This window comes from Pungitius pungitius, chromosome 5 (genome assembly GCF_949316345.1).
Source record: "Pungitius pungitius chromosome 5, fPunPun2.1, whole genome shotgun sequence".
NCBI classification, from domain to species: Eukaryota; Metazoa; Chordata; class Actinopteri; order Perciformes; family Gasterosteidae; genus Pungitius; species Pungitius pungitius.
This window is the reverse complement of record NC_084904.1, coordinates 14,337,011-14,363,891: the sequence shown is the minus strand read 5'-3', so window position 1 is coordinate 14,363,891 and position 26,881 is coordinate 14,337,011. Positions and strand designations below refer to the sequence as shown.

The 26,881-nt window shown below is 42.8% G+C and overlaps 1 protein-coding gene across 4 annotated transcripts in view; it reads left to right on the top strand.

The window, feature by feature from the left end:
• rtkna (rhotekin a) overlaps positions 1–26,881 on the top strand; it is a 45,077-nt gene that overhangs the window by 3,612 nt on the left and 14,584 nt on the right. Inside the window, exon 1 of one of the 4 annotated variants that reach the window (XM_037483086.2) lies at positions 10,647–11,240. The exons of 2 other annotated variants lie outside the window; for them this stretch is intronic. In XM_037483086.2, the coding sequence (XP_037338983.2) occupies positions 11,145–11,240 (96 nt within the window). In that variant the 5' untranslated portion in view covers positions 10,647–11,144. Of the gene's footprint in view, positions 1–10,646; positions 11,241–20,406; positions 20,850–26,881 lie in introns of those variants that run through there. One more of the 4 variants, XM_037483087.2, reaches the window with a different exon arrangement.

Here is a 26,881-nt window from a genome sequence, read left to right as displayed (position 1 = left end):
TCACTGTTCACAGAGGGAGATCATGCACTCTTGGTAGCCCCTCAGTGGGGCTTCTTGTGTTAAACTAATGTGGCCTGGCAGAAGAAAAACAACAAACTAAGCCTGATTCTGGAAGCATGTGCTTGCCTCTCCAAATATATCGAGGGAGAGAGGTCATATGGATGTTGCCATGACGACCAGCAAGAGGAAGCACCTCAGAACATAAATACATTGGGGGGGGGGGGAGGGGGGGCTTGCTTTCAAAGAATGCCAAAACGTCCCCTGAGTCTCCCTCTTAAGGAATCTTTGTGTACCCAGAAAACAAAGAGCCATCGCTGCACTGGAGCCCCAAACGGAGCCTTGTGCTGGGCCAGGAAATGCCAGGTTAAGGGCCTAAGGGGCTCAGAGGCCTGGGGGTTCTTCAGAGTACATTCATTCTACCAGATTTCATGAACAACTACAGTGTCGAAGTTGCAAAGACAGGCCCTGCATGGAGCTCAGTGAGAAAGTTCTGAAAGGATTTGTAGCCCAATCTTGCTCTCTTATCTGGTTTGGGGCTGGCGCGTAGCGCTTGAATCTGTATGAACTCTTAAACGTGCAGCCTCGGGGTATCTCTGCAGGGGAGAAGCCAGGGAAAAGTTTACCTCTTCCGGGACGATTCCCCTCAAACAAAGCTCGGCCACGTGGGGGCTTTCTGCTCGGAGACTTTCTTGGTATGCAGAGGGATCTTTGAACTAGTAAATGTTTAACTTTTTTTTATTGCACAGGCTTTGTGTATACGTCATTGTAGAGCACAGTTGCAGTGCAGCTTTTTAGTGTTGGCACAAATGAAAAATGGTTTAATCTCAATTTCTTCAAGCGTTGAGTAAAATTCCGCCAATGTCCTGCTATTGTTCCCATGGTAATGACTGGACCTAATAAGTTTAGTGAAAGAGAGAACAAAGCTTTATTGTTCAAATAACTTCTTTAATAATAATTTAAAATAGTCTTACTTCTTTCACAATTAAACTATGTGTGTGTGTGTGTGTGTGTATATATATATATTCACTATTGTTATATGCACGTTGTAGTTCATTACTCAACACAATAGGTCTATCCTTTTGTCGAAAATGTAATATATCACATATTGGTTATACATAACGTTATTCACGTAATGTCCTTGCTGGGAGGGTGATGATAACCAATTTGTTGATTCTGGAGCCACTGGAACACAAGTTGACAATCCTCCTATACTGAGAGTTTCTTCACTTGTTGTTGGGCCTCAAAATGCCTGAAGGACTGCACTTTTACAGCCGTGTCTTATCTTTGCAAAATTGGACCATGCAAGTCAAATTGTTGTTGTTGATTTAGAATGGCATTTGGTAGTTAGTAGTTATTATGCGTTTATATTTGTTCTGTCTTCTCTTGATGCTCCAGTGTTCTGAAACCCTTCTTTAAATCTATTTCCTGGTCCCCTTTGCTTCAAATGGATTCAGAGGTGGAGTTGATTTGAGTCTGCGTGAAGATCCCACCCAAACAAACCAGATACCACTGTGGGATACAACAGAATGCTGTATGCCACACAACTTCGCTGAACAAGAAGTTAATGGAGAGAGCAGAGAAAGACTGTGAAACTAGATGTAAATTTAGATTTTTGGCATTCTAATCACGTATTATTGTTATTAGAAATGTTCCCTTACCCACTTAGTCATTATACCCACATTATTTATCCAAAATCTCATTATGTAAATATTTGTGAAGCACTGACGGTCAACCTCACAATATTGAGGTATTTGGTTCCCTTGATATTTCCCAGCCCAATGCGCACATATCCACACATACAGGAAGCGACCATAGCACACTGTCAGTATTCAGTTCACAGATGTCTGCATCTCAATGCGTGCACATTTACCCCCCTCCTTTATTTTCGGAGGTATGAATGACCACTACTGTTTCAACCTCTTCATTAGTCATTTGTGATAACTGCAGTTCGTCAGCCTCTGTGTCACACATGCATACACACACACACACACACACACACACACACACACACACACACACACACACACACATCTTCAGACAGTGACTAAGCAGCAGTGTCTCCTTGAGCAAGGTCCTTTGGATACTGACGCACACAGACGGGCTTTGTTCACACAAAGAGTCCATGGCGCTGACATGGTTAACTGATGGATGCAGGTGATGAAATCCCTGGATTACTACTGGCGCCAATTGGACACTTCCTCCATGCATCATCAAACCTGTCTCATTAGGTCTACACCTTTGTTAGTGAACTGAACAATGCTTTTGAATCAAGAGTAGTGACCCAGAACCGTTGCAAGTCCCTTCTGGTCTCTCTATTTTTACTGCATAACCCCGGAGCATAAATGACAATGGAAGGATTGGGATTCAGCCCATGAACTAAGCTATCTCCCCAACAGTAGGAATACCAGAGTTAAATCCTCATAAAATAAACAAGATAAATAAAATAAATAACTTTACAGTAACGCAACGTATTGTTTCTTCTGGATTGAAGATACAATTAATGATCGTAAAGAAACCTACTACAAATGTTGATGGCCTCTGTGAGCTTTTAGGTCCTTACACTGTTTCATTCTCTGCAATCTATCAACCTCAATGCCTCCCTTCCCCCGGGGAGCCATAATATATGGGCCAAGCCACTTCTTTGAGACTTTGGGCCCCTGATATAGCAGGAAAATTGGCGTGTGCTGTAGCTAACCCACTTTCCTGATCCAGATTACTCAAAGCAAGTCCTCCTTTGTCTTTTACCTCTGGACAGTTAAAGAAGATGAGTATTTGTTTTATGTCCCTTTATCGCTCGATCTATTTCCACTGACTTGGTGTTTCAGTGTCTTTGGATTCACACTCCACCAGAGATCTAACCCTATCAAGCCTGGCGCTTATACACTTATACAACTTGACTGCCTTACGCCGGCGGTACCTTCTTTCTGTGAACTTAAGACCCCACTCTGTACGACTGTGTTATACATTGACCAAAAGACATCGACAGTCACACTCACAGACACATTTACAGACACACATACAGACACAGACACACACACAGATACACACAGACACAGACACACAGATTCCGGTGTGTGTGGTTTCATTTACAGCCCAGGACACTTGTTGTCAGCCCCCTTTTGACTCATAGCAGGCTACTTGGAAACATGAGATGGTTTGTCTCTCCGCGGAGGAATGCCCTTCTATAACAAACTCTTCTCTTGTCCCTTTTTTCTTGTAAATCTTTCTGGATCATTAAAATAAGGATGGCTGATTTGTCGCCTCAAATCAAATATGTTTCTGTATGGACCTACAACACGTCAACAGTGAATTACAGTGTGAAGATCTAGTTGCTGCTTCAAAATAAAGTAACATAAAGCCAGATACGCTGTAACAAAAAGTTCCTTTGTCCTCTGTGTGAATCTGTTACACTATCCTCTAAGTTTAGCCTGTAACCGCCCCAGGGAGAAGTTATTAACCTTCATTTCAACATTAAGGCCCTTCAGGATGAAGAACATTTGCAGCATGTCTTCTTTTGCCTACTATGTTACATATTTTCTATTGATCCCTCTGTCCCTGTCTCTGTTTTTTGTGTGCTTCGGGACAAGGAAGCCTTTTATGTTCCTATCCATCAGAGAGCTACCTGACTTCATTGTGAAACGGGTAGTCAGGGCCTCTTTTATTCAGAGGAATGAGCTGTGAAAGGAATCGATGCAGAGGAATGCTTAGAGGTGTGTGTGTGTGTGTGTGGGTGTGTGTGTTTGGGTGGGTGTGTTTGGTGGGTAGCTGTATTGTGCGTACCTGCTCCTACCCTGATTCGGACTAATGTTTTCCCTTTGGTACAATGTGAGTTCATGCACAACCACCTACACGCTCTCAGTGAACTGCCTGTAACCAGCTGTAGGTGTTCGGCTATTTCAAAAAAAAGAAGCTGTACCAAATAATATAAGAAAGAATGTAACCTAAATATAAAACAGTATCTCAGAGGGAAGGGGAAGAGGTCAAAGGGCCACAATCTCCATTGATTTTGTTTTTTGTTTTGATGATACCGAGCAGGTGTTTGACTTTATGAGAGCAGATGGGTCTATTATGCATGTCTGTCTTCCCTGGATTCTGCATAGTGTACTAGACCCTGCCAGCATGCCTGCGTTTTAATGTGTTTGTTTACGGCCCCAGTGGCAGGCGGTATGGTGTCAAATCGTGTTGTGTCGTCGTGTTGTTCCTGCTGTCTCAGCAATTACTTTTATCATGTCTGTTGCTGGTTTTCCATTATTGCCTACCTCAAGAAAAAGAAAGATCGGCTTGTCTAGATGTTTACTCAGATTGATTTGGATGCTTAATGGCCCATCCTAAATTGAATGATGCGTCTATAAGCATTCTATGAAATATAAAGGGTAGACAAAATTCCCTTGTGTGAAAAGGACTTGTGTTGAAGTAACAATCACAACACCATAAACGCTGTTATTAGGCAGACCATATTGAGTGCCAGTTAGCCCCTTTAATCTACACTAGAAGAGGTCTTTCAGTTGATTACAGCACATAATTGTCTACATGAGGTGCATCAGTTTAAACCTGTAAAATATATTTGTTTTAATTAGAAACCGCTGCAAACATTCAAACTATATACTGGACACTTTGAAACAGAATTGAATTGACCTTTTGTTGCGGGGTGTGCAGCTGTGAATTACTGCATATCACACATGCATACAACTTAATTAGAGCAATTGATTTAAAACACTTCTTTGGCCATTAAAAAAAATCTAATTCAGGTAAGAAGTAAACTATTTTTAACATTTAACAGACTAAATGACCAAATGACTTGATTTAATAAAAACAAGTTGGTGGATTGATTTTCGATGTGGCAAGCCGTGTAAATATACACTATGTAGGGCACATGAACACGTTCTCAAATACAATGTGTAATATGTATTAAGGGTGTACTGTATTTGGAAATGTTATCTGGATTCAGCTTTCACAACGGGATCCCCCAATGCTGTGACTCACCAGTTAGATGAGATGACCAGCCCACTATGGGATGTTAGCAGCTTTATTTGTGATTTTTAATTTTTCAATGTATTCTTTGAAGCAAGACAAACAAAATACCACCAAGTATTGTATTAGATTTAAATTCAATGTCATAAAAACCTGAACACAAACTTCACTCCAATGCATGTTGATGGGTACAAAAACAATTAATTGAAGGTCAAATTTCTCAATGAATTTAAACCACAGTAAAACACGTTTGCATGTGGACCTTTCTTCTGCCTCACTCCTCGCTGAACAGAAATTGGTAACCTTTGATGATGTTATGCATGTCAGTTTGCAATATGGCCTCCCTAATGTCTCTTCCGCAGATGTTTACGTTGACATTTTGTGTCTGCAGATGTTTAAAATGTTATATTGTTCCTGCAGATGTTTGAATTGTCAAATTGTTTATGCAGATGTTTGAAATGTTATATTGTTTCTGCAGATGTTTACATTTGTGGCTCCTGTTTTCAATTTGACGCAGATAGACTTTTACAACAAACGTCAAACTCTTTGTTCTAAAAGACTTCTAGAAGGGACGTTACGGAAAATAAAAGGACATCATTTTGTGCTGGGTTTTATTAAGATTGACTATTTATATATGGAACAATGAGTTTGGTTCTGTTACTTATTTCTGTCTTTTACTGATCAGTCTTTTTAGAGCTTATTTATGTCATGTCTGGTTCAAAGGAATACTGGCTCATTACCTTCTTTCTGAGTGTACTATTTACAGGGCTGCACCCTATTAGTCCTTTAATTGGTCATTTAGGCATAGTCAACTGAGATTTGTTGTTTTTCTCATCCTAAATTACTTAATTCCAAGAAACGTATGATGGAATCTCTGGTAAACATTTAAAGATACGGATCTGTATGAATGTATATATATATATATATACTCATAATTTTTATTTTCTTGGAGACGCCTCCTTTCTCAATTAAATCACAGAGGGTTTGAGATGGTGTAGGCCATACAATAATTTCTTTGGTTGAACATAACCATATCATTAAAATAACATTTTTTTGGACGCATATCCACTTAATGCCTATCAATAATAATGTCTATTTCTGTTACTTTATTGCTGTGCACCTTCTGGGACTGTTGAATTGTTTTACACACTTGCTGTGGTGTCGTTTCTGCCCTGCAGAGGGAGCCACTGCTCCATTTCACGTCCTGCAGCAGCCCATCGGCTAAAGATGCACCCTTCTCTCTTGTATTACTTTTCCTACAGATTTGACATTCACTTCATATTCACCTCACAATCATTAATAGCATTTTAAAAAAGCCTTCATATGATTAGATACTAAATGAATGGACTGAGTGTACATATCCTCTTTAATCAACTCATGTCTGTCTTTGGTATTGCACAGCGTGCACCCCTGAGGGTAGAAATCAATGGAGATGAATGTCCTAACGAGTGAGTTTCTCTTTCACTCAGTGGACCCGTTCTTCAGAGTGATGAGATGCTGCAGTCTCCTGTGACAGACGGAGGTAGAGTTATTGAAAGTCAGCAATGATTCTGGGCAGCAGCCAGAGTGCTTTGCTTACTCCTGGCATGCCGCACAACGGACTCTATGGGTATGTCTGTGTGTGTGTCTCTTTGTGTAGTTGTGCCAGAGCCTGTTTTTCTTTTTTGGGATTATGTTAGGAAATAACATGGCACCTCAAACCAGGTGCTAAAAAGACTCTCCGTGCGGTTACTGCTGTGTGTGATGAAGAAGGCTTTTCTAAGCTCATCCACCAACTGTACATCCTTTTTTCTTCAATATGTAATTTTCTGCAGGAGAAAAGTACCATCCGCATGATTTGTGGGTCCATGTCTGACATTTCATTTGCAGTATTACTCAGATCTTGATGATGGATACGGTCTAAAGTTCCCTATGACATTGTCATAACATCCTCTATATAATCTTCCAGAAGAAGTTGGATCACTCAGACATTACAGACTGAACGTGATACATCTAATAACAAGGTAGACTGTCGATGCGATTTACAATGACATTACTCCCTCTCTGAGTCTGACTTATGACTGCGTAGCTGTCGGCGCAGGTTTTCATGCTCTATGACTAAGCACTGACCTCCGGGGGGGGGGGGGGGGGGTTTCCTCCATGATGCGTCTGGTCTCACAGCTCGTCACACCTCGCTATCTTCAAGTGGAACAGATGTGACCCGGTGCCTCCCTTAACATCGGCATGTAACTGAAGCCCAAGTCCGTTGAGGCCGTTGTGACGCCCATTTGACAGGAACGGATTGGTGACCCAGAGCTTTGTAAGATCTCATATTCAGTGTGTGACTATAAATTCAGTTGAAAAATGGCTCGTATTGTCTCGCTGTCCTTGTGCGATCAAGTCTGGGATCATGTTTGTATACTCTGAGTGAAAAGTTCTGTAAATTATTCTTATTTTTAGTTTTTGCTCTCTATGTGAAACAACAGGGAGGATGTTTTCTTGGCAGGCCATAATCACACAGACAAAGCTCCATCAGCTGCATTAGTCTTGTATTTTTAGACACTTTTCCCACATTTTCGGTGTTTGTGTTTGCTGTGTTCACACGGCTCAAAGAGTGTTTGTTTATGACTGAGTGTGTATTTGTAATTTTAAGTGTAGGTTTGTGTGCATATGCACCATGGGTGAGTGGGAGTTGTGGTGTGGGCGGGGTTCTGTTTTCAGATTGGGTCTAGATGACAGTCCAGGCCCTTTGTTGTGGTTCGGGGGCCGGGGCCCTCTCCGGTTTCCCTGCCCTGATCTCCTGCAACATTGAGTTAGACTGAAGAAAGCTTTTAACCTTCAGCAGATGCTCTAAAGTTGTGAAGATAAAAGATGGCATTAGTGTCCGAGGCTGTAAGATAGCGCTGATTAGAAGATTAAACTTACATTTGTGTTCTGTTTCATATGGATCTCCTCGGGGCCCTTTTCGTATACTGTAGACAGACTTTTTTATTCTCTATTGTAAAGCATGTGAATCTGGTGCTATTAAAGTTGATTAGGATGGGTCACAACTAATTTTTGGTTTTTAATAATAGATTTTTAACAGGGACATCAACATTTTAGAGATATCTGGATGTAGAAAAACTTACCTGAAGACAAACTCTAAGATAAATACCCAAACTGTGTAACCTAATATCTACAGAGGGTTTAAACTTTACCTTTGCTGTACTCAAAACAAATTGTCCATAAGCTCTACTGTGTTTATAGATGTTGGCAAGTACGTGGTCAAGCCAATAGAAAATTATTACCGAAATGCGACAAAAATGTTTTGACATTTGCTATAAGGAATGTGCAAATTTTCTTTTTCATTTATACATAAATTGTATGGAGTCCTTTTGTATCAATAGCCTTTCCTTCTATTCCAAAACATGTCAGCCTGATTGGTTAACAACCGATGCTCTAAAAGAACCTTTTCTGTAATACATCTTTGTTTTTTTGCTGATTACCTCTCAGGCTCCGACTGCGGCCTGCTTTCCTCCAAATGAGTTGAATGAACAGGAAGTTTTCCGTATTCCTCCACACATCCGTTCAGAAACAAGAAAAGTACCGGCTATTGTCTTCTCCAATCTCACAACATGTTATGCGAGTGAGTGAGTGCATGCTCATAGATGGGTATGTGTATGTGTGTGTGTGTGTGTGTGTGCATCCCCTGCTTTGATCAGACCTCTGAGTTGGCGTTGGATTAACTGATTGGGTAATAGATTGGTTGCACGTCTGCCTTTTTTAAGCAGACAACTGGCGCATCTGGACTCCAAGCGGCTAATCCACCACCCCATCAGCAGCTAATCACCGTTAAACAGGTAGAAAATCTCAGTATGGCCTAAAAGCCGCTAGGCCCTGTGCACTCACCGCCGATTGAGCGGCCAGGAATACCCGAGGCTGCTTCGCCCTCCGTGGCTCATGGCCAAGAAGCGGCGAGGCCGTGTGTTTGCGCATGTCCCCCCCCCGCCTGACAGCGTTTCTGACAACGTGCCCTGTCATTGAGGTAATCGCTGTTTTCTGTCGGTTCCTGTTACAGCCTGTAGGCTTTAGTCAAAAGGTGTCAGTCGCATGGGAGATTTACCTGCAACGCGTTCTGCTTCAAAGAACTGCTGCCGCTGAAGAAAAGAAAAGAAAAAGACTTAAAGGATTAAGTGGCACTGGGATAATACATTGCTGTTCATTATTTCAAACAAATCTGTGTTTCCCTGGAAAAAGTGAGGAAAAACTGTATCACTTTATCAAAGATGTGTTGTTTGTTACACAATTAAGTAATCAAGGTGTTTGATGTTATTAAGTGCATGTTTTAGTTCAGCAGCATGTCCGGTCAACTGGGGATTGACTGCATACGAATCTACAGTAAATTCTGAATAAAATGTGCGCGCAAACACACACACACACACACACACACACACACACACTCAATCCCTGAAGGCTTTGGAGCCCCCTTCCTCTGTTTGCCCTCCTCAACTATTTTTCCTAGAGCAATACATCTCTTTCTCCATGTGTTGGTGCCACAGATGGGCCTTGTGATTTCAACTCCTGAGGGTGGAGGCTTTACTTGGACACATGACCCCGCTCACTCCTCGGAGGTGAAAGGGCTCTTACAGCTCCTTTTGTTCTCACTACTTGGACGAGTTTTTTTTTGGGGGGGGGGGGGGCGTGCTCCTGTGATGGAGCACCGTGGCCCCGCGGTCACGTCGAAAGGGCCTTATCAAGGAAATCCTCCTAATAATTCATTATTACATGCTCTGAAATTCCCCGGACTCCTCGCTTCTCAGAAGAATGCATTTTAATGAACGAGCTTCTCTGCGCGCATTGTGACGCCGGTTTCCTGTTGAGTTGTCGGCGTGGACTCACCCCACGCCACGAGGGAGGCTGGCCACATCGCAACAACAGCTGTGCGCGGTACGGGAATAAACGCGCCGGGGAAATCGGTTCTGTTCTCTCTGCTGCTTTTCGCGTAAATGCCCGATTGGTCGTGAAGCGGGACCATGAATACGGTTTATGGCCGTAGAGTCACGTGGAGTAAACTTTAGGATTCTCTTGCTTTAGAAACGGAGGAGAACAGCTTCCGGAATAGGAAGAGAACTATTTTGGATATGTGCCACTGGATGCGAGGTTGATGCGTCTTTTAGGAGCCGGTGTTTTTGGAGGGTTTGGTAGGAATTACCAGGAGATTAATATTTAAAAAGCTAAATGATAAAAGATTGAAAGGATGTGTGACACTGGCAATGTGCGCCATGAAATATGCATTTGGCTTTGACAAATGCTTGTGACTCCGTGGAGATACATAAGTAAGGTGTATACCATGCATTCCTTTAAGTGCGTTTTCACTTGAATCGTTTTTAAACATCAGGCGTTTGGTTTTCAAAGCGAATCTCCTCTTTCTCTAAGTATAACAACTTACATTTTACTTAGGTTACTGCTGGGTGTTCATTTTCACTCCTTGTAACGAGCCAGTTGACACGGTTATAATTTCACCATTTATTATCAAGGCAGTAAAAAGAACAAAGCTTCCCACCCCGTTCTGCTTGTGCGCGCGCGTGTGTGTGTGTTTTTTTTGCTATTTATTTGTTTAAAAGGGGCGTGGGGTCTCTCTCCCTCTTTCCTCCCCAATTTTTCTTTTTTTTAAAGTTCATTACCATCACCAGAGGCGCGTCGTAGGGGTTAATTTAGCGCCGTGTTGGGGAGCGACGGGGCGCGCACAGAGGAGTCGTTGTGTCGATCACTCCCGCAGAGGCGATGCCCTTTTGTGGAGAGTTCTCTTGTCACACAGAGGACAGACAGTCACATTCGGGACAGAGGGGTACAAAGAGAATAACTGCATTTTTAAAGGCTCCGTTGTTTCCCCGCTGCCGCTCGGTGTTCACTGTGGGTGTTTGGAGAGGATCTTTGTTGCCCGAGGAAAAGTGGAGAGGAAGAATACGCGCCGTGAACGGGTTGGGGGAAATCTTTATGGACATGGTTATAACAGTGCAGCTGATGCTGTCATCCATTCCACCTACATTTTCCTTCCCGGAGTCTTGTTTTGCATGAGGAGGTCAACTTTTTACGCGTCGTTTTACGCACTAATTCATAATGAACATTATCCGTCCCGGTACCTGTGGCGTAGCAGTTTGAGCCCGATCATTACCTAAAAGAAGAAATCATTTTGTGGATATCTGGCCGAAAGGATGCCAGTTGATACATTCGCAAACATGGAGGAAAAACTGTGGATTCTGGAGGATCTCAACATGATGTACATTCGTCAGATTGCACTCAGTTTACAGGTAAAAGTTTATTTCAGTTCATTGTTGACCTGTCTGTTTTTCATTGCTGTTGCAGTTGCATTTACGTCACCAGTTTTTACACAATCTCACAACTGTTGGGAGTGTGGTCATGTCTCCCACTACACACTTTATTTTTCCTGATTGATTGTCTTTCACACTGAGAACGAGCAGATCCCTTTTGTGTTAGCTGTGTGTGCAGCTGTGGTCCTGCATGTTGTAACGTTTACTGAGGGGTTTGGTGCAGGATCTTTCTATAATGGACCGTGGAACCGTTAAAGATGTCTTACACTGACAGTAAACAGAAAACATCACTGCATGCCATCCGTCTCTCTACCTCTGTGTCTCGCTGTTCAAACCACGGCCGCCAGCTGCACACATGGGCTTCATAAGTCAGCGTGTGCTTATCAACGACGTCCCTTCAATTATTTCTGTGGAAGGTGCAAATGTGTGTCTCCATTTCATTCTTAACAGAGTTGAATGAAGGAGGAGGCAGGTGGCCACTGAAAATGTTACAAGAATTTAAAAAGGAAATACTATTACACTCTTATTTTCTGGCGGGGTAATCTTCAGATACATGAAGATGTTTGTTCTGCAGCTGTCAGAGAGGGTCACTGTTTTCCTTCCACTGTGGGTCAACCGAAATCTAGTCCAAAGAAAATCTAGTGGGACACGACTGAAGCAGGTAAATGTGCTGAATAAAATGGGATTTCCCTGGCGTGTTCTGCTTTCTTGGCATTGTTTCCACGTGCATAGCGCTCATGTGTTTACCTGTGCCAAGCGCCACAGAACAGCACTAACTAAGGCCAGCTTCTGGTGTGAAGACAAAGGTTTTACTCTTTTTCTGGTATTATGCTCTCTAAATACTCGAATCTGCCTTAAAAACACTCAGTAGACTTTAGAGACACTTTCCTCATGCTTATATTGCTCCTGTAGCCTGAAATGTCACAAAACAGCTGTCACGAGGCTTTCTTAAACTGGAACTAATCAGATCATTGGTTCTTCTCACAGAGCCTTCATTTATGAAGATATGTGGTTTACAGCAGAGGCTTAAAAGTGATGCTCATATTGAATCTGGTACATTACGTTTGGAATATAGGTAACGGGTCTTTGGGAATTTAAGCATTCATTTTTTTCTGTTTATTAAACCCAATTGTGAAGATTTGAATGTATACTATCAAAACAGTAAGCCCATAATTAGTCTATTGTCCTACTACACAGAGAGTTCAGAGGTCAGGGTGGGCTACAGAGGGACATTACTCTCGATAGCAGTGGTCGTTTCAGATTGTTGGAGAGTTGTGCTCATCTTCAACTTGTATGAGTATTTTTTTGCTGGTAAACACTGACTTGTTTTCTCACTCACTCAGTCACTGGTTGTTCCCCTCCCTCCCCCACGTCTCCTCAGCCCGGGTGGGCTAAGGAGACAGGGATTCTTTGTATGTAGCTGAGCTCCATAGCCCACGTTAACTGTAATTTAAGCGGGCTATACAGTTTTTTGGCTTCAGGGTCTTTTAGAAATGCCCTGCTGGATCATCACAACTTTATGACACTGTAAATCTTTGCAACATATATCCGAGAGCCAATCCCACCCAATGCACACACAGCACAAAGTATGCATTTAAACACCTTGTTTGGTGCCGTTTTTTCTCACTGGTCATCTCAGAAGAGAAGAATATTTGATATTCAAAAAGTGAGAAAGTTCTGCATTTCCTGAGGTTTCAGCATTCCTCAGTCTTGAATAATTGCTGTGTCAGGAGGGGAAAGAGAACAGCCATTGTGTTACATGCCAGATTGGTAGGAAGACATTTTTCTGGTCTTTGGGTTTTAACCGGTCTGTTTATAATGGGAATGGCTGCATTCATGGCTGGTATGGTGTTTTCTTTTGTCTTTAGACAGACAGCGGCACTTTAGTCATGCATGCAAAGCGTTAAAAGCATTTTGTCCACAGAATACAGAGAATAGGTGGCCAATGGGAAACAGGAAATGGTCTTGTGTAATTACTGTTTCCCAAAGGGAGCAGCAAAATGATGTCATTGAACTTGCTTCCTTTTTATGAGATCCATACACATCATGTCTGGTCGAGACAAACTCAAATGCGCTACTGTTTTGTGCTGATCCAATCTGCCATACAATCCAAAACGTGACTTTTATGATTGGTCGCACCAAACTTCGTAATATATACTGGAACTACTATTTTAATTATAATACTTAAGGTTCTGTAGAAAACCTTAAGTAAATAAACATATCAACGCTAACATGTGCTCAAAAAAGCTCTGACCCTTGTGTGACGATGAGCTCCTGTGGGGGTTCAGGTTGGAGTTTCTTGCTGCCTTACCCGGGACTGTGACCTCTCACACGCTCCCAAACCCTAAACTTAGCCGTGGCCATGCCTCGAATAGCTCAGTGGATTCTAGACTCTACATGCTGGTGTTAAATATCCGTTGGCTGTATTCATGCAACCTCTCTTCATCTGATCGCAGGTCACTCCAGTGACTGTTTTTCTGATTCAGTGAATTTCCTTGAACCTATGTGTTGTCAAGTGTCAGAAATATCATTTCATTCATGGTTCTTCTTCAATACTGTATATAGAGCCTTCTGAGTATTTGTCCTTGTAACAAATATTTCAACCCCAACCTTGTGCTTTCTAAATTTAGGAGGTCCTGGAGGGCAGAGGCCAAATGGACAGCAGTTAATCCCTGCCGGTCTGGGATAGTAAACCACCTGAGTGAATCCCAACCGGGATGATTAATTTGCAGAAAGTTTAATCTTATTTATACTGGGGCTGCAAAACAGTACGTATTGAGATTTGGCTTCGCTCCGAGCCTTGTTGTTTAATACATTTTTCTATTATAATTATTTCTGTTCTTGTCGCCCTCAATAAAGTTCTTCTTCTATTGTTGCCATTTTTTATTGTATTGCCCGTTCTACTCTCATGCTCCTTTTTAAGCATTGTATTTAGTATCAATTTATGAAGACGCCATCAGCAGCAAACCTGTGTGTGTGTGTGTGTGTGTGTGTTAGTTCAGCTGTGAGGTTGTTTAGGTAGCCTGAGTTACACCAGACCTGCTTGCTTCAGTGGAAGGTGTGCTAAAGCCAACACACTCGCTCTCCTGTGAGACAAGATACACAGTCACATCTGAGCCAAAACACATTCCTGCACAACGCACTACTTTGTCTCACACACACCACTAACCAGTTAAGCTTGTGTGCTTCTAACAGTTTATGGGAGTAAATATTTGCAAAGAGTTATAAGCCATAAAACTGAGCAGTGCTTTGATTAAGGACATTAGCTTTATCATCCTGGATACTTTGTTTACCTGGACTCTTTTATTGGGTGTTTTGCATTTGTTTTGGATTAAATATAGAAATTCCTACAGCAATAGCCTCTAGATGAAAATGTAACACATACATCTATACATAGAGCTTACTCTGTTTGCTGTGTGTGTGAGTTAGCGTGTCTTTGGCATCTATATCGCGGATAGCCACAGTGGAGTACAGTTCTTCCTGTGCCGTGTGTGTGTGTGTGTGTGAGGTAGAGGAGAAAGGCTACTTTGTATCGTATCACACGCCGCCATCGCTCCCTACCAAATCCCCTCCACTCCCTTTAGGAACCACACATTCAGCTCTAACCCGAGGCCCAAGCTGGGCTGGCCCCTGGTCTACTGATATGCAACCATCCGGCTCCCCACCTCACCTCTGCATGCTCCCCCAGGACTTCTCCCACAGTGCCCCCGCCCCCGTGCCTCAGACCTCATCACCCATGCGGAGACTAGGAGGAACAGTGCAGGTTTGAATAGGTCCCACTGTGGGAGCAGGAAGCAGTTAGATGCCGCGGCCTGAGCCAAGCTTCCTTTGAAAACCAGCAGGCATGAGCCAGGGAAGGAAGAAGGAGAAAACACAAAGCCAAACCGAGAGATGCTGTTTTTGGAACATTCGACCGTGGCTCCTGCTGCTCATTCCCAGTTTCGTTTTTGTCATTCACTTTCCTCATTATCCTCCCCTGGATCCTTGATACTTTCAATGTCATTCTCCTGTCTCTCTGCCACCTCAATCTTAGCTTTGGGCAGTTATTTCCACTCTCTCTTTTATCTCACCGTTCAGCATTAACTTTCCTTAATCCTACTTATCCATTCTTTCGGGCTTTCACCTTTGGCAAACACTGGCTTTTTTTTGCAGCTGCGAAGAAAATGAACTCACCTAAGCTGTTTAGATTGACACTGCGGGCTATATACAAAAGAGCACAGATTGCAATTAATGCTGTGTTTGGCTTATCATGTTAACAGCTGAGAAGTCCCCGCTCTGAAGTGGAAACATTAATACTGTATTCCTTCATAAAACATGTCGTTAAGATAGTCTAAACATGTTCAGGCGATGCCGCAGGATTCTACAAGCTGTTCAATCAGACCTTAGTCTTTGAAAATGTGTGTAAGGACACGCTGTTGAGTGTTTGGTATTGTGTAATTGAGCCTGTAGATGTTGCTTTTGTGTTTGTCCATATGGACGCAATTTCTGCCTCCATCTGTGTGTTCCGTTTGTGTGCTTTCCTGCTTGAGAGATAAACTCCACACAGTCCTGTGAAAGTTTATGGTTCATGCAGTGACTTTTTTGATCTGTGTCTTTGATGAGGTTTATATACAGTATGTGGGGGGATTGGTGTGCGTGTGTGTGTGTGTGTGTGTCTGTGTGTGTGTGAATACATTAAGTCTATTTCGGTGTGTTTCTAATCTCTGCATGCCAGCATTGTTACCAAGCAGAGATTAGATGTTAGTCAGAGGAGAAAATCAAGGTTATTCTACACAGAACAAGCAATTGCCACCTTTAAAATAGTTGTACCTTTTTGAGACAGCATGTGAATGTATGAGCAGCAAGCCTCTGATTGAATCACTGCACACTGCGGGATTCTTTGCAACTAAGTTGTTGTGTGTGTGTGTGTGTGTGTGTTTCAATGGTGGTGGGTGTGTTTGGCAGGTTGAACAACTCCGTCAGCATTTGGAGGGCTGCCATATGACCATCTGAAAGTTCACTCTGTTTTAATAAAGAACAAGAGAGGAACTTTCAGCCTTGCATTTAGGATGTGATGAGGTTATTGTTATCTGTAGGAGACCCACTAACTTCACGTAAACAGCTGTTTGGTTGTTTTTATATTTATTAATTGGACAGACCGAGAAAGCTGTGCAAATGGCCTCGGAGCATTTGCAGTAAAGCAACAAAAGATGAGCTTGTTTTATGTGACTTCTGTGGATGGACGCCTTAAGATGATTTATCTGCTAAGGAAAACCTTAATGCCAATGGCAAACTGTCACAGGGGAATCCCAGGGTTTAGTGGCGGGTCAGCAGGAGCTGAGGCTTAAGACTGAGGTTGAAGCTTGCTGAAAAGGGAGCCTGTTGTTGTGGTGGGAGGTGTTGAGAGACCATGCCGAGCTGTTTCAGCTCCGAATAACTCCTCCTCCACAAGAAGCAACCTCTGTGCCTCACCATGATGAGATCACTGGAACAAACTCTCAAGCTGGATGATGTAATGTTTCAGACTCTGGGTCAAAATCTCAGGGTCAATTTAGGAGGAGCGTGTGTGTCTGCGTGGGGCTATTGTGCACCCTTTACCCTTTGAGAATTGTACATGGGATCATTCTCCAAGGATGTGCATTATGAATGAACAACAGACTTACAACACGTTCAATGCACATTTTGGATTTTTTTTCATTACACTTTACCCAATGTCTTTTGATTTATATTTATCTCTTTCCCATGACATTTTTTGACTTAAAATGTTTATGTATTGTTTCTTATCTTATACATATATATATATTTTTTTTCAACCTTATAAAATATTTGTTATCTTTCCCATGGCATTTTTTAAACTAATATTTCTTATTATTGTTTCCTTGAATTTTTTTGACCAAATATATTTATATTCTATTCCATCCCATTCTTTGACCAAATATTTTACTTTTTGTCATTCACATTTCAATATATTTTTCATTAGGAGATAAAAAAGGTTTATTCATATTATTAATGGAATGGATCCCTTTTGGTTCTGGGGAAAGGCCTAACTGGCAATGATTGTTAACAGCCAGCAGGACAGAGACCCCTGTTTACCCCTATGTAATTAATCCATAGATCACAACACCCAGGCGTGCTGTTGGTTGTTATGTAACATGAGTAACTATATTCTGGGACTGTTTTGGGGCGTACATAAAAACGCACAGAGCTTGTGTCCTCTGCAAACGCAGCTGTCACTGTCTAACTGTTTATTTAACTTGCAAAATACTACGGTATAGGTTGCATTAGCGATGTATCGCCATGGCGTGTGCATATTATGTTTCTCCTTGATGTTATTTCGACATACAGGTAAACTCTGCTGTGCATATTACCTAAACTGCACAGCTACGCGGTGTGCTGTTGATGTCAAGTTTGTCTGGTGTCGGGCTGTAGTCAATTCCCAGGATCCTGTGCCATGTTCTCAGGCAGTACCGACACAGAGAGGAAATTATGTCACTACATGGTTGTTGTTCCTTGAAGATAAAACCATGACACTCGTATAATAATAATAATAATGTCATAGTTTCTCAGATTGGAGGCACATATCAGGAGTTTGGAGTCAGTTTGTTTCTGTAGATGTGGCAGTAGCCTCCTATGGCCATTAGGGAGCTGATACGATAGTTACCATGAAATAAATAACGTTGTATAAATCTGTGAAAACAGGGAGAGAAAGCTATTCCGGTATTTCACTCTAATTTCCAGCGCTGCAATAAATCAATTTAAGCTTATCCTTTTGCTGCAGTTCAGATCAGTTTAAGTAAAATTACCCAAAGCCCTTTATTAAAACCACAGGTTTGTCTAAAACAGTAAATTGGTCAAATATGTGAAGGAGAAACGGGCCTTTCCCTTCACAGCTGCTGTTATCAGAGGTAGCAGATTAAAATGTCAACAAACTTGAGTTGTGAATTTTTCTAAGCTCATTTAGCATTTTTTGCCATGTTTCTCCTTCGGGCTGTGATGGAAATTTAGATTACAAATGAAACAAAACTGGTTTTGTGTAATTAGACACAAGGCTACAACAGAGGTCTACTGAGGGAGGATTTACATGGCAGTAGAAGAAAAGGGAAACACTTGTTTAAATAGCCGTGGTCTGTGAGTCAATAGGAAGTGCTCGAGTCTCAGGGGGAGGGGGCTGAGTAGTTTAACCTGGCTGAATGAATGTCCTCTCATTCTTCGAATGCTTTCTAAGTATCACTCGTTCAGCTTGTCCCGCTGAGTTCAGCATGGGAAAACTGAAAATAACTGTCATAATAAAGTAGGCTCCTTATTTCAGGTCAAGATTTCCGTGAATATCATTTTTTGGCCACATTCCAATTTACCGGGGGGGGCCAAACAGAGTTTTAGCCACAACTGTTTTGTGTGTGTATGCCGTACATGCTGGCACCAATGTTGTCAGTCATTTGTGTTGTTCCCTGAGCCCTTCAGTGAACTGTGAGTGTAAGTTTGTTTTCAACAGCCATTTTCCCCTTCTGGCTCTCGGGCACAGCTTCTCGCTGATGAAACCTTAATCTGATTAACGGTAGGATATTTACAGCTCTAAGTCCTGAGTGATCAAGGATTGTCTTGTTCATGTTGCACACGTCTATCCTCACGCAGGGATGGATGGATTAGAGGGTTAAAAGCACACGTTTTGCGCTTTAATATTCACTTTGGTGTCGATGAAGTGAATGCCACGAGAAAGTCCCCCCCCCGTTCTGCTCTGTTGTCCCTGGCTGCAGGTTAAGAGCTGCAGTCACTCAGCCTTAAATGTGTTATCGTAGCATCGAGGTGGACTTTGTTGCTCTGTTGCCGTTAGCCACGGATGCCCACGGACCGAACCTCTCCTCCTCCATCCTGATCCTCCCACAGATCATCTGCCGCATCTCAGGACTATGTGTACTGTATCTCATTCCTCTTCTCAACCCACAAACTAAACACATCAAAACCAGTGTTGCAGTTTCTGTCTTCTTTTTGATGAGTCTTTAGACATTTACCCTTGCTGACATTCAGGAACTTTTTAAATCGATAAGGATGTTTGATGCTTTTCAGTTTATTCCTGCAGAGAGATATTTAATATAACGTCCTCTGTTTGCAAAATATTTCCCTTACACTCCAATTATCAGTTTCCCTGTGCAGATGTCCGTGAGCCAGGTTTACCCCCCCCCCACCCTACTTTATTCAAGGCACTCTGTGTTTTCCGTTTCCACCTGCCCACAAATCCGTCTCATACATCACCGGTTGACAAGGCGATGCACTCGGCTGCGCGGCATCTTCCCAGTGCGCACCAAAGGGGCAAGGCAATAAGCAGAGGCACGCACCGAAAGACAGGGAGCAGAGGGAAAGGAGAAAAGACGTTCTCTCTTTTCCTGAATGATAAGTTGTTCTGTCAGTAGAGTTACATAAACTTGTGCCAACCCTATAAGGCCTATAGGGATGTGCCACTCGGCGTCTCCTCTGTGAGATCACCGAACCAGGCAGGGAGAGGTTTTTTTATTAATAATACCAAAAATGACAAAACAAAAACTGTATTTTCGAGACAAATGCAGAGATATTTAAATAAACATTCAGCTCATTGAAGCGAGACGGAGCAAGGATGTGTGAAAAGGGGGTTGTTTCCAGCACTATTGATATTGACCAATGCGTTGTGAATTTATTTTGAGTCATATCCCAAAAAAAGGATAAACATCTTGTTTCCGCTGTGGGTGGTGTAGGCACAAAATGAGCGCAGCACTGTCGAACACAGCCAAATTCTCCTTAAACCAGTTTCTTTCAAATATCTTTGGACATGCCCTTTATAAGCAAGGGACCCTTGATCCCCTTGGGGCATGAAACCGTCTCAATACTGACAACAACAAACCCCCCGAGAAGAAGAACTGCGCCCTGGGACAATATAATTCCCTGTTTGGCGAATGACAGGGAGATGACCCTTAAAAAAGCTGCTGCTCCTCAGGCACCACTAGAAGCCCTTGGACACAGCTTTCAGAGCAAGTGCCACACATGACAGTTCTTCCTCCCCTGCTTGAGCGCAGCTACACAGATTAGGAACGAACACACACACACACACACACGCAGACACACCTGCTTCCTCAGAAACGGCTCTTGGTTGGTCCATCAGCCGGTCAGTCTTTTTCCTCCCTTGTGCTGGCGGGGTTGCGTGTGTGTGCGCGCGCGTGTGTGTGTGTGTGTGTGTGAGAGAGAGAGAGAGAATCCGGACTGGAGCTGTGCTACTAGGAAGACGACAACAATAATGAGGATGATAACGATGATGAAGACGACACGCGGAGGCTTTGAAACGCGTGACAGCGATCGTTCCCAAATGATCCGGGATGAGGTTGTTCTGTTCTACGCGGATCCGTAACAACTTCTGAGGATCATTTACGGCGGCTATGTTCTGGATTTTCAGTGGTTATTTCATTTAGCCTGTAAATGGAGCTGCCTCAGTGGGAAAATCTGAGTTGAGGTATTTCACAGTGTGTGTGGGACGTCCTTCGTATTGCGTAAACCCCCCGTGCCCCTAGTTTTGGAGAGTTGGGAAGCGGAGTGCTGCTTCTTTTTTGGAGAAAAAAAAGGATGAACAACTCAAAGAATCAAAGGGTAAGATTTGCTTTGTTTCCCCCCCCCCCCCCAAAAAAAGATTCAGATGGCTGTAGACTTAGACGGAATGGAAACGAGGATAGTCACAACGCGTCACACTCCGGGTTGATTCGTCACCGTCGGATCGCGCAGTTTACCCACGCTCACCCTCATTTTTAGTGTTTCACACCACCCTTCACAGCTCACAGTGTGATATCACAAAGGAGTTGGATGAACCAGTTCAAGTCTTTAATTGGTTCAAGATCTGTGCTGAGTGGTACTTATTGATCTTTGAAATGTTTTGTGTCATACTTTACAAGTTAATGATTTCTGCTAATAACCACCATTGTGTTAGAAGGCAATATGTCTAAGGGGGTCTGCTTACAATACATCTTAAATTGTGCCAATGGTCTGGTAATTTTAAATCAATCAAAAGGATTATCATTACAATAATTACATTTTGTGTGGCCAAATAACACAATTTGATAAAATCAGCTATTGATTTAGTTCCTTTGTCAAATGAAATTACCCACTGTGGTTCACTCTATTCTGCTGAAGGTTTAAACCTCAATTTCATCTCCTCTCTGAGTTGGAACAATGTGACCGATGTGTTCCTGCAATAATGACTTACATCTCTCAGTTACAATCCTGTACCCTCTCTTGTGAATACATCTTTCCTATAAGCGCCTTCAATTAGCAGCAGAAAAGACCTGCATGTGAAACACAGCAAACGCATGTCGCATTCATTTCGCTATTTAAAGAAGCAGCTTGCCATGTTTTCCAGTTAAACACATGTACACCAACCACAAGAAGAAATGCCGGGGAAAATAAAGAGAGCCACCAAAAGAATATTTTCTTCAACATGAAGAACTCTTATAAAAGCAGTTGCAGATGTTGTGAGTGTGTGTGACTGGAAGTCCGTTTTGTTTCTTAGTTTAAGTCCATGTATTTGACAGACAACACCCTACAATCAACTTTTCTGCCCCCCTGAAACCATCCAGACTAGCCAACAACTGGCTGTATCTCCGTCTGTGGATTGTCTTCACGTTACTAATGACAGGATGCTACTGGATGTGAGAGAGTTTGGATTTTAGACCCCTGTCGATCTTAAAGGTCACCTGCGTCAACATCGGTCAGCTATTGAACAAGCCAGACAGATGTGATCTTTCCATTCCTGGAATGCAGTGTGTGTGGTGCATAGCGTGTGGTGTGTGTTCATTTTGTTCCTACTACTGTTACAGCCACAGCCATCTCTGATCATTAGTGGTGAAAAGGTTACTTATGTGCTGGAGCGCATCTTTATGTGAAGGGTGCTGTTCATCACACGTTTTGATGCTTCTTTATGCAGATTTAGCTGTATTCATTGTATTCCGCAATTAAACCGAATTTGTTAATTTTGCTAAATGCATTTCTGCTTACACCTTTCATTGCCTTTGCAATTATAAGGGAGACAAGTCAGCATCCTGTGTCGGCCCACTTGCTATGGAATCCTTCGGCCCGTGTCCAACAATCAATAATCACTTACTGCAGAGAGGCATCCTGCAGTCAGGCCTCTGTCTGTCCACACCGCTTTCTGTCTCCCTCATCTTTCTTTACGTCTCTCTGGATCGGTGTCTCAAGTGTCTCCTCTGCTTGTATGTGTCTGTCTCCCCTCCTTACTTTCACTCACCCCTGCAGTCACGTGTGTGTTCTCTCCTGCTGCCTCTCTCTGCCCCTGCTCTTTGCTGATGTGGGTCTGCAGTAGAGGTCATTTTGTTTTCTCTGCTGATATAGTCCAATTCTTTTTTCCTGGGAGGACTGATATAGGAGGGACTCTCTCAGCCTATTTACTCTGCAGAATGACGGCAGTGGGGGAGAAGGGGCTGAATTGACTTTTGGTTGTGTGCGTGTGTTTCTCCTTCAGCCAGTTGTCTAAGGACTAGTGTGAAAAATGAGCCACTTACACCTTGCGCCAGCACAATATTGCTTCAGCGCCCACCCAATTCTGGATGTTTTAACCTGCACTTATTCATACACAATCATCCTCTCCCTGGGGGGGTTCATACTTTTTATATCAAGTTTCTTTTCAGCCTTTGTCCTCCTCTCCTGTTTTCGGTTTCCAGCTTTCTGACCACTATAAACACTATAAAAAGACAGCTCAAAATCCACCCAACATGCCATGGCAAAGCTTTCTTAGCAATGTACTGTCCTATTTATTTTCTTCTCCTTTTAGACGCAACTGCTGTTGGCAACAGAGTGGCAGTCGTCAAAACGTCCTGGCATGAATAGCTGCTGAAGGAGCATCAACCATAATGCTAATTCTGTGGGAAAGAAGTGGCGGTTAGGCAGAAAAAAACTGACAATTAGAGGGGAGGGATGACCTGAAGATGCAGAGGGAGGTTGTGAACAGAGTCTCTCAGTCAGATATTCAGACAAGCAGCTAACGATCCCGATTGGACCCAGCCCACGTCAATCTGTCCTGCCTATCCGCGGAAGCAGATGCCGAGCTGTCAGTCATTAGTACCGTGCTGTTTGCTGTCAAATATCTGCTACCTGTTGACTGTGTCTGGGTGAAAGTTACCCTTAATTTCACGATGCATCGACACTGGTTATGTGCGTTTTTTGCGGAATTGCTTTTATGTTGCCAGATGTGAGAAAAGTGCAACAATGTGTTCACAACATTAAAACTCACTTAATAGCTCTGTGGAAATCTGACATATTGGATAATACATCTAGGCAACCCGCTATGCTGCTCCTATGCCCCTTTGATGAAATTCTGGCACGGCCAGACAGAATCAATAATAATATCAGGTGTTATGGTTCGATGTTGCAGACGGTGAGGATTGTATGTGAAGGAGTGAAGGATGTAAGGGACAGAGGACACAAAATAGCCAACGTGAATTCAGAACAACCAATATTTTTGAAAGCCTATTTATTTCACGTTAACGTTCTCTCGAAGAGGAGTGGAGTAATGTCCAGCACAGAATGACGTCACTCTCTCTTTGTGTGTCTATGACTGAACCGTTTGGTGCTTTGTTGACTTAGCTGAGCCAGACGTGCCGTCTTTAGTGCATGTTTGTGTATAGGAACGTGCCTCACTGGCTAGCTCCTGCATCCAAAACCCCCTGCTGACCAAACGCATTATAGCCACCCTTCTGTATACACTGTTAGCTGTAACACATCTGTTGCCGTTGTTTGAGGATGGGTGTATGAGCCGTCACCTCGGTCGCCATGATGTGCAAAGCTGGACGAAAAACAACATGCTCAGAAATTAGTTTTGAGCGTCTTTAAAAAATTTTCATTATCAAAAACAATAATGAGATCTTTTGCTTAGTGGTTTTGATTAGTGGTTCACGTGACACTGAACGACCCTCCATTCAAACCCTTGTCCACATTAACGTTATTAAAATGATTCACATAAAACACGGCAAAAAGAAAATAACATCCGATTACAGCTTCCACTCATTGCTTTATTTATGGAGGTACTTTCATCAATATTGCTAACAAACTGTCCATACATGCAAATTCTCTTCCTCATCTTTGTTCTTGCTCAAAGGAAGTATTGATATGCTACAGTTTCATTTGTTTTGTTTGTGTAAATCAGTCATACAGAAGGCAGTGTTGTGCTGTGTGACAGCAGCAGGAAGGAGAATTAGAGATTTCATGGGGCCATGTTTTATTTTACATCTTTATATTCTTTCTTAGTTGCAGTCACCTCATGTCCGAGCCCCCATCTCATGATAATTACGTAGTTCGGTTTAAGTGTAGGTGGATTGTCCAGACAACACAGTTGTCTTTTCCTAACTCCTCATGGGTTTTCCTTCACAACTCTCCTTGAACCACTAGAGGTCAAGGAAACACCCCCGGACAGGCTTTGTTTCTGTCGGCCTGCTTATGGGGCATTTGCATGCCAGCGGGTAGAAGCTGTTGTTACGCCGCTCACACTGTCCTGGCCAACACTGTTCTGTTGTAGCTGAATACACACTGTATGTTAAACTAGTGTCTGTTTGTGCAGTGTAAATCATGTGTAAATGAGGCTACACAATCTGTTCTGGAGGGCTGATAAAAAAAAAAACTAATTTTCTACCTGTCTCTCACTGAACTGTCTCACATGACTCCAAGGGCTAATGGGAACCATTAGTAACCAGAGCAGGCTATAAGTGCTGTAAGGGACTGAGTGGATCTCACCTTTCATGTGTTCTCTATGACACGGGTATGACATTAATCAAAGCTTTAAAACAAATAATACTTTCATTTTCCTGTGATCCTCAGATTAATTCATGGCGGCCATTAATAAATAGCACACCGAAACGCTGTAAAGCAGTGCGCTGTCTTACATTTCCAGTTTAGGATGATAGATATGTTGATTTATATTTTAGACCGGTTTCGGACTAAACAAGCGTAGAACTTCAATATTTGTAATAAGTGACTATTATTTGTGCCAAAGCTAGTATCCCCCTCGCCCCCTCTCCTTCACAAACAATCTGAAATAAGGGCCATATCTGTCCCTCTCTTTGGTTGTTTGTTCCTAAGGGCACAGGGCTGAGGGTCAGCTCAGTCATACCCGGCTTTGCTTTAACTCGGCTCAGAAGTCTCTGCAGCTTCATGAATATTATAATGAACTGCGTTCTGTCTCGTGTCCATACTGATGATTCAAGGACACACATGAACACATACACATAGTTTCACCATGGGTTCCTTTATGTCTTGTACAGCTTCATGACGGACAAAGGCCTCCCCTCCCATCCATGGGATTGCACGTGGGTGAAGCACATGTGATCATGGACACACATGTGGCTGTACAGTCTAAATAAGGCAACAGTGATGAATAATGGAGAGTGATAAAAGCAGCTCGAACAGAGCTCCAGGCTATAGAAATAAGACTAGAGAGCACACCAACCATAAGAGAAGACAAACTGAGAACATTTCTACATTATCATGGGTTGCAAGACCCCAGGATTGATTTGGGTAATAGAAGCTGTAAACAAGATTGTCTGGCTGCTTATACCTCAATAGGGCCCAAGTTGTAATAAACATAATTGAATTGCGATGAGAAGATCGAGGAATGGACACACAGTAAAAATATTTAGTATGGGGGACGAGTTGTGTACTTTAAAGGTATCAATTGTTCTGCTGACTGATGCTGGTGGTTTAACACATTTCAGCACAAGCATGAGTCTTCCATTCAAATTCAAATGTTTAGTTGGTTATGAATAGGTTATTAAAAGGCCAAACTTAAATCCCATCTCTACCCTCTTCCTCCTCTTGTCAGGTTAAATGGCAACTGGCCAAAACAAATGATATGGTTAACAGCTAAATGTTTGTAAAAGCTCTATTTTGCCCATCAATAACTTACGCTACACTGCACTAAACTGGAAGAATAAGGCTTTTCCAATGTTTCCGCATCAAGCTGTTTGCCCCACATGTGGCTCAGTTCTCCACGTGTGTCTGTAGCAGCAAAGACAACAGAGGGGGACATTTGGGAGGCTTTAATGCTAGTGAGGCCGGCTGAGCTAATTAGTGCCGATTTCCTGATCCTGATTCAGACATGACGGAAAGCCTCAGATTACTGAGACATTACTGAGACACGCATTTCAGTCTGCTGGAACGGTTCATCGGCAAAGGGGTGGGTGTTGGGTTAACGAATGAGTGCTTTACAAATGTGTTCAGGGCTTATAACTAGGCCACCCCTCACCCCACTGAGGATGAAAAGCAGCTTAACAGTGCGGGACCCAGCAGGGATGCTACTTTCTATCAGGGAACTGTGGCGCTGTGACCTCCTGCCCTCCAGACCTTCCCTTTTGTCCCTTTTTTGAGGTGTTTGTCATCTGCCATTTGGGACCCTCTCTGCCCACTCCTTTGAGTCAAAATGCAGTGTTTGTTCAGCGGAGCTTTGTGTTGGTCGGATTGGGAATTTTTCACTGGAAGCAAACGACTCACCTGCCAGTCGCAAGCAAAAGAACACCACAAATGTTCGGGCTCTGCCGGACTCTGCAGAGATCGAATCTAAAGCCTGTCGTGTCCCACTACTTCCATCGCCTCGCCTCTTTCCCCACGTCCACCCGAGGTGTGAG